This window comes from Acyrthosiphon pisum, chromosome A1 (genome assembly GCF_005508785.2).
Source record: "Acyrthosiphon pisum isolate AL4f chromosome A1, pea_aphid_22Mar2018_4r6ur, whole genome shotgun sequence".
Taxonomy (NCBI): Eukaryota; Metazoa; Arthropoda; class Insecta; order Hemiptera; family Aphididae; genus Acyrthosiphon; species Acyrthosiphon pisum.
Genome location: NC_042494.1, coordinates 40,004,860 through 40,018,240, shown reverse-complemented (window position 1 = coordinate 40,018,240; position 13,381 = coordinate 40,004,860). Strand labels below are relative to the sequence as shown.

The following is a 13,381-nucleotide window of genomic DNA, read 5'->3' as shown; positions in this document are numbered from 1 at the left end:
GTAAATTATGGAACTAGAAAGGAACGAATAATTTTGTCATTTTTCCTTAAAAAAAAGAACTAGTTCATTTTCTCGTTCTTTTTTTATAAAAAGGAATTCGTTCCAGGAATCCGTTCCTTCTAAACACTGTTATACTTATAAAATGATATGTCATAATATTGAACGTTGTTCCGCGTTTGATTAGATACACAATATGTGAATTCACAATGTTCTTGACGGTCGTAAACGCATTTTCTATTAAAAAAAGAATAAAAAATAATGTCCTTACGACGCCCGACGATACGCATGCGCGATTCGTTCATTATGCATACTCAACGTATTGGGACTCAACTTGGAAGTTAGGACGCCAGACGACAATTTCATTCTAGTTTAATTTTTATCGTTTTTAAATTGTATCGTTAGTAAAAAAGATTGATTCTGAGTCATTCCGGGAGCTTAACATTTTTTGAAGTTACATTTAATAATCATTGTCCTTATCATATCAATATAAATTGTGTCTAATTGTTTTGCATTTAATTAACCGTTTATAAAATACTATCTATTAATTTAACAATCTATTTGAGCTCTTGTAATGCAATGACTTAAATAATTACCTTTTTAAGACGATCTAGATTCAAATTGTTTATTTATGATTACCATGAACACATAAGTTATTTTCTAAATATTGATAATTAATAGTAGGTTTAGCCGGTTTAGGTACTTGAGATACCATTGGTTTGATTTTTATTATTTTTTTATAAACTCAGATCTATTTGAAGACATTATGTCATTATGATGTAATCATAAATTGAAGTATTACATATCTACTGCTTAATTTGAATAATTTATTGTACTGACAGTGCGATATTTGCTCGCACGTTGTTGAATCATCATGGTAAAATTATTATAGTACAATAATAAATTTGCATATAGCTTGTATAGCTGCTATCAGTCACGCAACTTGATTAAGGGTGAGTTACGTCCGCTGCCACTAGTTCCCTGATGGGTGACCACCCGGGTCCTTAGTGGCAAAAACCTTGCCACCACGAACTAAGATACTTAAGTCGGGCTAAGTGTAACTTAGTTCGTGCTTGCCACACACATGCACGATGTCTTGCTAACCTTCCGTTTCAACCGTGGTACCAACTTCACAAATCGTTCCGACCCTACCAACCGTAATCCCTACAATAGCTATAATGACCTTAGTTGTCGGGCTCAAGTGCGATAAAAAAAATACTAATTATAATAACTAATCGCATCCTATATAGTATACCACATACCTTTTATATATAGACTATCTAGTATCTAGAAACTTTGTATGATTTCACTTAGTGTTTTTAAGATATAAAATTTGGACACGTGTGTTTTCACAAAATTGCTTTAATCTCTATCAAGAGCGATTGATAATAATAATGACAATGTACCTTCCAGGATAGATGTTACCTCTACCCGTGTTCGTAATATATTATAATATATAGTTAGGCGTAAGAATGACAGTCGTATTATTATATTAAATAGCATCACAGATCACTATTTGCTTGAAAATACGGTCGAACAATCATATCCACAATAAATTATAATAATAATAATAATTCGCTGCAATATTATCTTTCATGTTATTTATATTTTACGAGTACCCAATGGTCTTAAAATATTATTCCCGTTTATCGCGATGTGTGTCGTACACTCGCGCGCGTAAATTAATGTCACATATCTATTTGGCTTTGGCTTTGGTGAGTGTCTGAACAATTTCCTAACTTATAGAACATGATGTAACTATGTGGTTAATTTAATTATTTATTTAATTGTTTTTGATATTTTTGTTATAAAATAGACCATAGACGCATTAAGCGTTGTCGAAGGTCGTGTCCATATCCGACGTCAATAACTATTTAGGTACTTACCTTAGTACCTACCTATATTGTTAACTGTAGTGTGTCCAAGTAGGTACTATTACTTGTACTGCTCTATATATTATAATATTATATACTTATAACGTATGCGTCATCGATAAGGAACAAAGACTCAAATATTAATAGTCAAAATACGCTTTACAGCGATATTATAATAAATAGGCAATAAATACCTACCATACAACGATATTTTTCACATTATTTTTATTCACATTCCAGCAATACCAGCTATTATATTTATTATAATATTATTATATGTTGTGTGTTATAGGCGGAGAAAAAAGGATGTACAGCTACAGAATACGGCTTCGTTTTCGGCAGTTTCGAACTGGTGACATTCATTTCGTCTCCAGTTTTTGGAAGCCTGGTAAGTAAACGGTTTAATTAGTTGCACTGTTTCGAAAAACTGATTGGAATAATTCTTTCAAAAATATAATCACGTGTCAAATCAATGTATTCCATTTTACGCTATATTATTGTACCTATTTCACTAATACGAATCATGAAGTTATTGTTTATTACACAACAATTAAACAGGGGCGTATACAAGGGGAGGTGGTAGGGGCGATCGCCCCCCGGACATTGTTGAATGTGTTTCATGTATAGGTGCTTACATATTTTATTAGAATATTATATAAAAAAATTAAAAATACAGTGCATATTTTTTCTTAATGGAAATGGATAATGGTTATCAAATACCTGTTATCAATTTATAAAACATCTATAACCATCGAGATAAAGAATACTTATGTGTATTCTTTATCTTGATGTCTATAACGGACTATAAGATAGGCTCTGTAACAGACAGTGTGACATTGATGTTGAAAAATTGTTAGAATTGAATAAATAGTGCTGTTGTTACAATATTTGTAGATGGACAAGGACAACCGTGGTTGATGGATGTTCTCTATATCTGTAGTATGTGCAATGTGCTACAATTATGGCTGTAGATAAGACTGATAAGAGTCAAAAGATTAGAGATATCGTGGCTATAATCACAGATATATACAATGAATAAAATAAAATAATGTTATAGGTTATGGAAGTGGGTAGAAATCAATTATTGAAGTTTAAGCAAGCGAAACGATCGAAAAATTTTGATCCGCCAATTTATTTATAATCTGTACACTGTCGTTTATGTACAAATTTTTTTATAAGAACCTATTACTTGAGTTCAAATTTCTTATTGGAAGATTTAGCACAATTGGAAAATTATTTTAGAGTGCTTAGAATTTTAATATTTTTCAGGTGTCCAAAAATTATGCAAAAATGTGAGAGGTTCTTTTTTACGCAAAACTATACAATTTTAAATCATCAATCATCATACAAAATATGATTATTGTAATCATAAAATATTAAGTATCTAGCAGATCTAGACACTAAATATTAAATATAATGCCTTAATAAGTATTTATTTTAAAACGAATCTATTAACACTCAAATTGCGACTAATTAGTAAATAAATACACACTCATTACATGATAATATAACCCCCACTGATATAGTATAATGACTAGAAAGGTATTTCTACTTTTTTTACCATAGTATAAACGCGAGGAAAGAATGACACGCAGTAGACATTCATAAAAAAGGCCTATATTATTCTGATTCAAATAAACGGTCTTGAAGCATAAGCATAGTCGTTAAGCACTCGTTCTTAACATGATATTTCAAGCACGTCTCAATTATAAAAAAGGGTACTGGTTGCACACTTTGCTGAACAGTAGTTGACGATTAATAATAATAATAACTGTATGAATTTTTAACAACGAAATAATTTAAACATTTTCACGGTACAGACGAATTTCATCAAAATTCTAACTTTAAGTAACTCTTATAAAAAAATACTGTGGAGATGACAGATGAAGATGAAGAAATTCAGAACGAAGCTTTGCCAAATTACCAAGTGCCCTCTACTAATAATATAAGTATTGGGACATTATTGTTGGTGACTGTAACATCAGGAAATAGAAAAAAATATATATCAATATGTAGCAGTGGTAAAATACATTTACAATGACAATTACCACAAAAATGAACTGAAGTCACTTGACACATCTAAAATAAAATTTTAAGTATGTGATAATGATTTTTGTTTAGTGTTGAAATTGATGAAGTAGTTGCGGTTCTTAAAACACCAATATTTGAAAAAACTAGAGAATATATTAGGTATGTTTTTTAATGAAGTTGATGTATTTGAGACTTAACTTTTGTTAATTTACCAAAATTGTTTGGGCTTTTTGGGCGGAGCGAAAAATTTTTCGACATGGAAAAAAATAAAAATAAATGTTCAAATGTCTATGATTAGCTCAAAAAGAGTCAAAATGTTTTGAAAATGTCAATATAAACAGTTGGTGAAAATTCAAAGTATCTCAAATTAATCTTTTTTAAGTTATATCAAAAAAATTAAGTAGTACTGGTTTTGCTGGGAAATCAATATAGTACCTACGTATTTATCGCTCCGCTCAGAATCTAGAGTAACGTTTGCAAACAGCAAGACTCATATTATAGAAATAGTTACTGAAAATTACATTCACCAATAAAATACTGATCGCTGGTCACATAAAAATCTATTACAAATCGGAATAATATGTACAGTGTATGTTATATTGGTTTATTTCCGACGGTACCATTTTAAACTAATTTAGTGAGAACAAATTGTAAAAGTTTGGTAATAAATCTGGTCAGATACTCAATAAAATCATGTATTACAATAGGTACAAATAAATAAGTACAATGTATATTGTAGGTACAGTATTTTGAACACTAGTATACAAGTTATTATTGTTATGTTTTTCAGGTACAAAAGGTTGGGCTGAAATATATGTTGGTGATTGGCATCGTATTGAACGCTCTGTCGACCATAGCTTTCGGGTAACTAGAACAAAAAAAAATAACCTACGATATTTATCGTAACTCAAAAAAGATATGAAAATTTCACGTACACGTAAGATCATAATATCATGTATTTTATTTTTTTTTAATTATTACAGATATTTGACGTACATCGACGAAAGAAACATTTTCTTACTGTTATCGCTGTGCCTTAGGGTGTTGGAGTCTTTGGGCGCTACAGGAGCAATGGTAGCCACGTTCTCGCTGACTGCCATTTCTTTTCCCGAATCGGTTGCCAGCACTTTCGTACGTATATGTATCATTGTACTTACATAACATTACGATTTATATTTATAAATAGGTAACTCACGCTTTCGCTTTATCCTCTCATCCGTAAGTCCAGGCATGGCCTCAATAACAAAATACTTATCTATAAAGCTATTATAGCTTCCATCATTTGGTCATGCGGCATCCAAATCTGAGGCCAAGTAAAACGGTTCAACAAATGGAAGCATTTCAGGCGATTAGCTTACGAATTACTGAATGCCCATGATATGTCTCTAACCTAAATTTTCTCAATGACCTACATATCCCCACACTCAAAAAACTAGCCAACTAATATTATAAAAGATTTCGCAGAAAACTTAGTAAACTTAAAAATCCTCTTATCTCCCAGATATCCTCTAACTATTTCAGGATATTCCGCTAGAGGATAAATTGACCAATAAACGCCTTAACAAACATAATTTAATTACAAAAATCATTCCTCAAAAAAATAATAGAAAATTATATTATTTATCTTAGAGGTGCTACTAATGGGTTGCCCCCTTTTATATGTTTTCATGTATATTTGTTTATGTTCACTATTAATTTAATTTACCAGTGTGATATTATTAGTACAGATTGTAAACATTATTTTATATAAGAAAAAAAATTTTCAGAGTTATATTTTAATTGGACATTAAAAATAAACAATAATCATATTACCTATATAGTCAGATATATACTTTGGTATAAACGGGTGTTTATGCAGTAATTATAAATGTATAGCCATAGAGCCCACATTTGTACACTACAATCGTCAACAATTAGTGTACTACAAAAATAATGCAAACATGCAAACATAACCGCCTAAAATCATCAAAAAAATAAAAAATTATTTAAAACAATAATTTTTGTAAACGAAACCGAATGATAATGATATAAAATAAAATTGTGAACCAGCGTACAGATTTTCACTAGTGAATAATATGTTTTCAAGAATACACCTACTCGTTTATTGATGCAATAAAACATTATATTATAGAGTTTTGTGAACACGTGGATAATAAAAATGCAAGTCGGTGCGGCGAAGCGATTGTTTACAAAGCACTAACTTAGTTATGACTTTCGATACAGTTGAGGTACATCTTGTAGTGAAGCGGCTTGATGGTTGTGTTAAACTCTAATTAAAAATTACAAACCTGCTACTATACCTACGTGATGCAATGTGACACGAAGATATTCGTTTTAATGTCTGAAACTACAGTTTTTGTGAATTAGTTTTTAAATTGTTCACGGTTTCGTAAAGTTTCATCAAACAAATTACTCGAATTCATTATAATAGTAAAAAATATTTATATTACATTCTTACATATTATTATATTTCTCGGATTTTGGAACAATCATGATCTATAGATAAAAAATAAATTAAAACTAACCGATAAATCTATATAATATAATATAGTGTACCTATGTCCTATTCAGTATATATATTATTATACAATTTTATATACACTAATAAATCACACTCTCAAAATATCCAATCGATTAAAAATATGTTAAACTAATGATTTATTTTACATTATAATATTATATAGTCCGCTCTTGAAGTATGTTACGGAATGGGATACATCGTCGGACCAACTCTCGGCGCTTTGCTGTTCGAGGTGAGCTTAGAATTTAATGGACCTATACTTAGATTTGTATAAAATAATTGATATTTTTTCGACTTTTCTACCCATACTATTATCTTCATATTACATAGAAATTATAACGTTTTCATCTTAACAGGTTGGTGGATTTTCACTTCCGTTTGTGGTCATGGGCGTCGTCACACTTGGAATGTCGTTTCTGGTGTGCATTTTAATAAAAAAAGGCGTGCCCAGTCCGACTAAGGCTAATGGTGAGCATTTACAACCGTAACCATGTTACACACTATACCAACGATATCTAATACAATTAATATTGACGTTGACATAATAAATATAATAATGATATTCAATATTGATTATAATATTGTGTCCGTTGCAGCAAAAGTAACACACCTCATGAGCGTCCCTACAGTACTCGTAAATTCTATCGCAACAGTGATAACAGCCACAGCTATGGGATACTATTCAGCCACATTGGAGCCACACATTCGCGGTGTAAGTGACTACCTATTTTTAAAAACACCAAACGTCTGCAATAACGTATCTATAAGTATATATAAGTACTTCTTCCAAGCGTGTACCTACTCAAAAACGATTTAATTAACAAACTTATGTTGCCTCTTTGTTTTTTCGAGCCTTTCACAAATTGAGTACCTACCTAGGTACTTGTAGACGTCCGGCAATAGCAAATGAGATCGTATCTAGTGTATAAATTGAAACTATTGTTATAAACTATTATCTGGACGTGATTCTTATAATTCGGCCAATGTTAATATAGATGTTGTATTATAATAAACACCCGAACCTTACTGGATAGTATGTAATGTATAATATTAGTTATTCAATTATTATAAATTAGAATATTATTTACATTAATATATTATCATACTACGCTCGATAACCAAATTATATAATAATAATAATTAATGGTCTTACGATAATTTTTTTGTCTACAATACTGATGAGACATACCCATACACGATATATCCATAAACTAGTTTAGGTATATACTAGACAAGCGTTTCTCAGCCTGTGGTACGTGGAAATCTCATAAGTGGTACGCTAAAAACATCTCCCTTTATAAAAAAAAAAATGGATAAAATTGTATTTGTTATCTATAATAATATAAATAATAATTTACCATATTTTCTTTTCTTTTTATGCATTCAATGCTTATATTATTATCATCATTTTGTAGATAGTTCCTAATAATATAAAATTCCATGCATTTCAAATAACATATATATTAATTTTATAGGCAAAAATAACGTTATTTGGTCAAGTGGTACATGCAAACTGTGTAGGTGGTGCCCAGATTTTAAAAGGTTGAGTACTAGACTAAGGATATAGTTATACTCTCTGCAAGGTTATAGCAGATGAGGTTAGACGTATACGTGTATTTCGACACGGGCCCTGATACGGTTTTCATTAAATTGTAATATATTATATTATTATCTAAGGTAAATCGTCTAATCAAAATTTAATCAGGCACACCCGTGCACGAAAATATATATCATATTATAACGCGTAATAACACCACACATACACACGCATTTTTATTTATTTATGTACCTTTGTTCCGCAGTTTGGACTTTCATCGGTAGAAGTTGGATTCGTGTTCATCATCACCGGCGGAACGTACGCACTGATAGCGCCTGTCATCGGATACGTTTGCGACACCGGATTGAATCCCAAAAAAATTATGATCATCGGCACAATCCTGACCGTCATCAGCTACTCCTTAGTCGGACCGGCGCCGTTCATGCCGATAGAAAAGTACGGACGAACAGTATTAATATTACGATGTTTAACTGTTTTTTTTGGTACCTAGATTACATATCTATTTGGTGGTATAGGTAACGATGGAGCACACGATATAATACGATAGGTGTACTATGTCGAGTGGTCTCTAGCAAAACAACGCACGATGTCTGTATAAAGTGGTTATTTTAAATTGTATTTCGATGAAGCTTATTAGGCATTATTAGCTTGGTCGACTTGCCGACCAACCCCTATTGGATCGACCACTGATGAATTTTAGAAAAAACCATGAGATTGAAACATGAACCCAAGAATGGGCGTCGTTCTACGATATATTTGTAGCGGCAATACATACGAATGAAAGGGTACCGGTTATACATACATTTTATTATTTACGGTCGTTTCTTTCTGGCGAAGCAAAGGGGTGCATAACATGTTTAACGACAACGGCGGTGAACTACGAGGCTGCGTGGTCCACATTAATTGCTTGCTATAATAATCCTAGAATTTTGATACAAACTCATGTTAAAAATATTGTTGATTTAGCGTCAGTGAAAGATAAGTCGTCCGAAAATTTACGTAGACTCTCCGATACGCTAAACAGCAATATAAAAGCCCTCGAAACATTAGGAGAAAACCCGTATAATTGGGGTCCATTATTATTACATATCGTATGCGCGAAATTGGACGGCGAAACTCGAAAAGATTGGGAAATACGAGCACCTAAAGATAAAATACCATCGATAAGTGAGTTAATCAGATTTATTGAAGAGCGGTTCCGAATATTAGAATCAGTCGAGTCCTCGCGAAATATGATCAATAAAGTGGTACCGGCTGTAGTAGGCAAAGGAAATGCACAATCAAAGGCGAATTACAACACGAAGGGTGGTCAAAGGCACTCAGCAAATTTTGTGTCTACAACAACGTTAAAGTGTTTTATATGCAGTTTGGAGCATACCATATACAAATGTCCGAAATTTATCACTCTATCGATAAGCGAACGCATTGATAAAATCACGAGTTTAAAATTATGTAAAATATGTTTACGCAAACACGATGGAAAATGTTTGTCGCGATTTTGTTTTAAATGTTCCAAACCCCATTATACATTATTACATCTTAGCTCAAAAAAATGTTCGGTTACAGAAAGCAGTGAAAAGGACGCCGAAACGGTTAAAAATAGACAAGAGCCGGGCATGGAGGGGGCGAGTTCAACGACCGCGCACGCAAAAAGTAATTACGAGCGCGTATTGTTAGCCACAGCTGTCGTGCAGGTTATCAGTCCGTCAGGAAAGCCCTCTCTTGCACGCGTACTATTGGATTCTGGTTCAATGCAAAATTTTACATCAACAGAACTCGTAAATATTTTAAGTTTAAAACAAAAGAAAACCGATCATATAGTAATCGGGATCGGAGAAACAACTCAAAATATCACGTCCACGGCGTGGTGAAAAATAAGATCATGTGTGAACGATTACAAGTTGAACATACAGGCGTTAATGGTAGATAAAATTACGGGAAACTTACCGACAAAATGTATTTCTGAAAACTGTCCTTGACCCGAAAATATCGTACTGGCCGATCCATTGTTTAATGTGCCACAAAGAATTAATATACTAATCGGTGCAGTAATTTTTTCGAGATTATGGGTAAGCAACAATATCGACCAATAAACGGGCCGATATATCAAGAAACAAAATTCGGATTTGTTGCGTCGGGATCAGTACAAGATTCGGCGTATTATAAAAAATCGTTTACACATATATCCACGAATACGGAAAATTACGAATATGATAACTTGGAAAAGTTAATTAAACAATTTTGGCAATCGGATGAATATATAGGACCAATTCCGTATACTATAGAACAGAAGGCGTGCACTGCACATTTGAATAACACTGTACGTCGTGAAGAAGGAGGTCGCTTTGTAGTACAACTGCCATTCCGAGAAAACAGGTCACAGTTAGGTCAATCGTATGCAATAGCGAAGCGTAGGCTTCTAGCGATCGAGCGTCGATTTGAAAAAAATCCAACGTTAAAAATTGAATATGTTAAATTCATGCGTGAATATGAAAACCTAAATCATATGACTTACATTAGCTGCGAGGAAGTCGATGTACCTGGAGAAATGTGCTACCTCGCACACCATTGCGTTTCAAATTTAAATAGTAATACTACGAAATTGCGGGTCGTATTTGACGCTTCAACCAAAACAGAAACAGGAGTAAGCCTAAATGACGTCCTTTTAAAGGGACCCGTAATACAGGACGATCTTATATATATATTAGCTAGATTTCGAATACATAATTTCGTAATATCCGCAGATATAAAAAAAATGTATCGTCAAATTAATGTGGCAGAAAAACATCGCGATTTTCAACGTATTTTATGGCGGGAAGATAGTAACTCACCAATTAAAATATTTAAATTAAATACAGTCACTTGCGGTACCATATTTAGCGATAGCATGTCTACGGAAACTAGCTGAATAAGAATAGGTATAAACATAATACGAAAATCGCCACGTAAATTTCGCGCGATTTCTATATGGCCGATTTTCTTAGTGGTGCGGCGACCACAGCAGATGCGATTGCATTGTGCGACCGTTTAATAACAATAATGGCTACTGCGAAAATGGTCTTCAAATGATTCGAGCATTTTAAACGTTTTGAGCCCCATTGAAATGAAAAATGAAAATTTACACGAAATAAACGAATCCTTTACGAAAATACTAGGTATGTATTGCAATGCGGGTACTGATAGCTTCCATTTTAAAATTCCTCCTGATGAAGACAAAGGGTCAACACCGACGACTAAACACGATATACTATCAGATATCACACGAATTTTCGACCCACTTGGTCTGGTAGGACCTATCGTAATTCGGGCGAAATTAATGTTGCAAATTTTATGGCAAGCGCAGGTAAAATGGTGCGAACCTGTTCGCATGGTCCCGAATGGTTACTTAAAGATGAAGAATACTGGCCGAGTATTAAACAGGAAGAGGTATCAACGGATGGTATAGACATACCAGAACAAAAGATGATAAGTGTAAGTGGTTTAATTACGTCCGAAAATTATTTGATTGTTCATAAGTATTCGTCTATAAAAAAAATGTCTCGAATTATTGCATATTGTTTACGCTTTAAAAGTAATTGTTTGAGTCCTGAGCAGAGAAAAAATGGTTTTCTATTACCGTGCGAAATAAATCTGGCGAAAATAATAATGATAAAAATAGTGCAAGGTTATTATTTTTCTCGTGAAGTACAACAGCTGCAATCCTATAACCAAGTATCAAAAAAAGGTCCGCTTTACAGGTTAATGCCTTACCTAGACGAGATGGGCATAATTCGTGTGGGTGGAAGGCTTAAATACGCTGCATCGTTTCTGCAATACGTTTCAGCGCCATCCGGCGTTGCAGCCGGCTAAAAGTATTTTTACACTAAACTTAATACGCGAAGAATACGAAAATCGAATGCATAGTGGTCCTTGAGCAGTTTTAGCAGGTATACGGGAAGATTATTGGCCTATAAAAGGAAGAAATATTACGCGTAACGTTGTGCGTAAATGTGTCATCTGTTTTAAACAGCGCCCGGTCGCTGTACAACCTATAATGGGTGACTTACCGAAAGAAAAAGTTGAACCAGGTCGTCCCTTTATCAAGTGTGGTGTCAATTACGCCGGTCCTTTTTTCCTAAAATCGGGACTAAGAAAAAACTCGCCGAAAACCAAGGCTTACGTTTGTTTATTTATTTGTTTTGCGACACGAGCTGTGCATTTAGAGCTAGTGAGCGAGTTAAGTACCAACGCTTTTCTCCGTGCGTTAAATCGTTTTTTTGATCGACGTGGGAAAAGTCAAGAAATCTATTCTGATAATGCTACAAATTTTGTTGGCGCCAATCGGCAGTTGAAAGAATTATATACATTATTACAAAGCGACGAACATCAAAAGGGGACCGTTGAAATGCTATCAGACCTAAGGGTTGAGTGGAAATTTATTCCTCCGCGTTCCCCACATTTCGGTGGTTTGTGGGAAGCCGGAATTAAATCAATGAAGCATCTATTGCGTCGCGTCCTAGGCGATGCCCATTTTACCTTTGAGGAGTTATTAACTATACTTACACGTGCCGAGTCTTGTTTAACTCCTATTTCGTCGGATCCAAAGGATCTAATACCTCTTACTCCCAGTCACTTCCTTATAGGAGACTCTCTGACAGTCATACCCGGAACCGACGAGATATCTGCCAATCAATCGTCTGAACAGATGGTGCCGGGTATCTCAATACTCTCAAAACTTGTGGAAACGATGTAGTAGAGAATACTTGTCGCAACTACAAGAACGATCCAACTGGGTGAGTGGGAAAGGTCCAGAAGTGGTTAGTTCTGTAGTTTTACTAAAAGACGATAATCTCCCGTCTTTACGATGGCGCGCATGGGACGCGTTTCCAAGGTAACGCGTGGACAGGATGGTGTGTTTCGAGTCGCGGAAATCAAAACGGCGGGTGGCATAGTTTCTCGAGCTGTACGAAGGTTGTGTCCATTACCTTTAGAAGATAGGTCAACCGAATAAAATGTCGATTACTAAGTGCCTTTTCATTTTTTTTATTTGTATATTATATCATGTAACATATGTAACATTATATCATGTTTACTTTTTTTTTATATATATACTATGTTTTCTTATGTTTTGTTGAAACAATGTTTCAAGGCGGGCGGCATGTTCGGTGCCGACGTCTAAATAAATAGTAATATTTTTGATTGTACATGGTGGCTTCCTTGTTGGTTCACTATCACATATTTACCAATCAATGTAACCAAAAAAAAGGGTTAGGTTACTTACGTTGTTCACGAGCCATTACCGATTCGAGAATCGAAATAAAAAATTAGTATGTATACATTTTCTTTTCGCGTTATATAAAAAAATAAAAATTGCGAATTACAGTCCACAAACGTGTCTATTATTATTATTATTTATATTGA

General features: G+C 33.6%; 3 protein-coding genes across 5 annotated transcripts in view; 2 read left to right on the top strand and 1 right to left on the bottom strand.

The window, feature by feature from the left end:
- The window catches only part of LOC100160073 (MFS-type transporter SLC18B1), an 85,963-nt gene extending 77,477 nt beyond the window's left edge, over positions 1–8,486 (top strand). For all 3 annotated transcript variants that reach the window (XM_029487031.1, XM_029487030.1, XM_029487029.1), the window contains 7 exons: positions 2,164–2,259; positions 4,693–4,766; positions 4,886–5,033; positions 6,587–6,655; positions 6,780–6,891; positions 7,020–7,135; positions 8,226–8,486. In XM_029487031.1, the coding sequence (XP_029342891.1) occupies positions 2,164–2,259; positions 4,693–4,766; positions 4,886–5,033; positions 6,587–6,655; positions 6,780–6,891; positions 7,020–7,135; positions 8,226–8,471 (861 nt within the window). In that variant the 3' untranslated portion in view covers positions 8,472–8,486. The remainder of the gene's footprint in view (positions 1–2,163; positions 2,260–4,692; positions 4,767–4,885; positions 5,034–6,586; positions 6,656–6,779; positions 6,892–7,019; positions 7,136–8,225) is intronic.
- Positions 1–13,381, bottom strand: part of LOC100159461 (MFS-type transporter SLC18B1) — a 75,808-nt gene that overhangs the window by 38,716 nt on the left and 23,711 nt on the right. The gene's annotated exons all lie outside the window — the stretch shown is intronic.
- LOC115033520 lies at positions 12,015–12,713 on the top strand. The gene has a single exon (XM_029486221.1). The coding sequence runs from the start codon at positions 12,015–12,017 to the stop codon at positions 12,711–12,713; it is 699 nt and encodes a 232-aa protein (XP_029342081.1).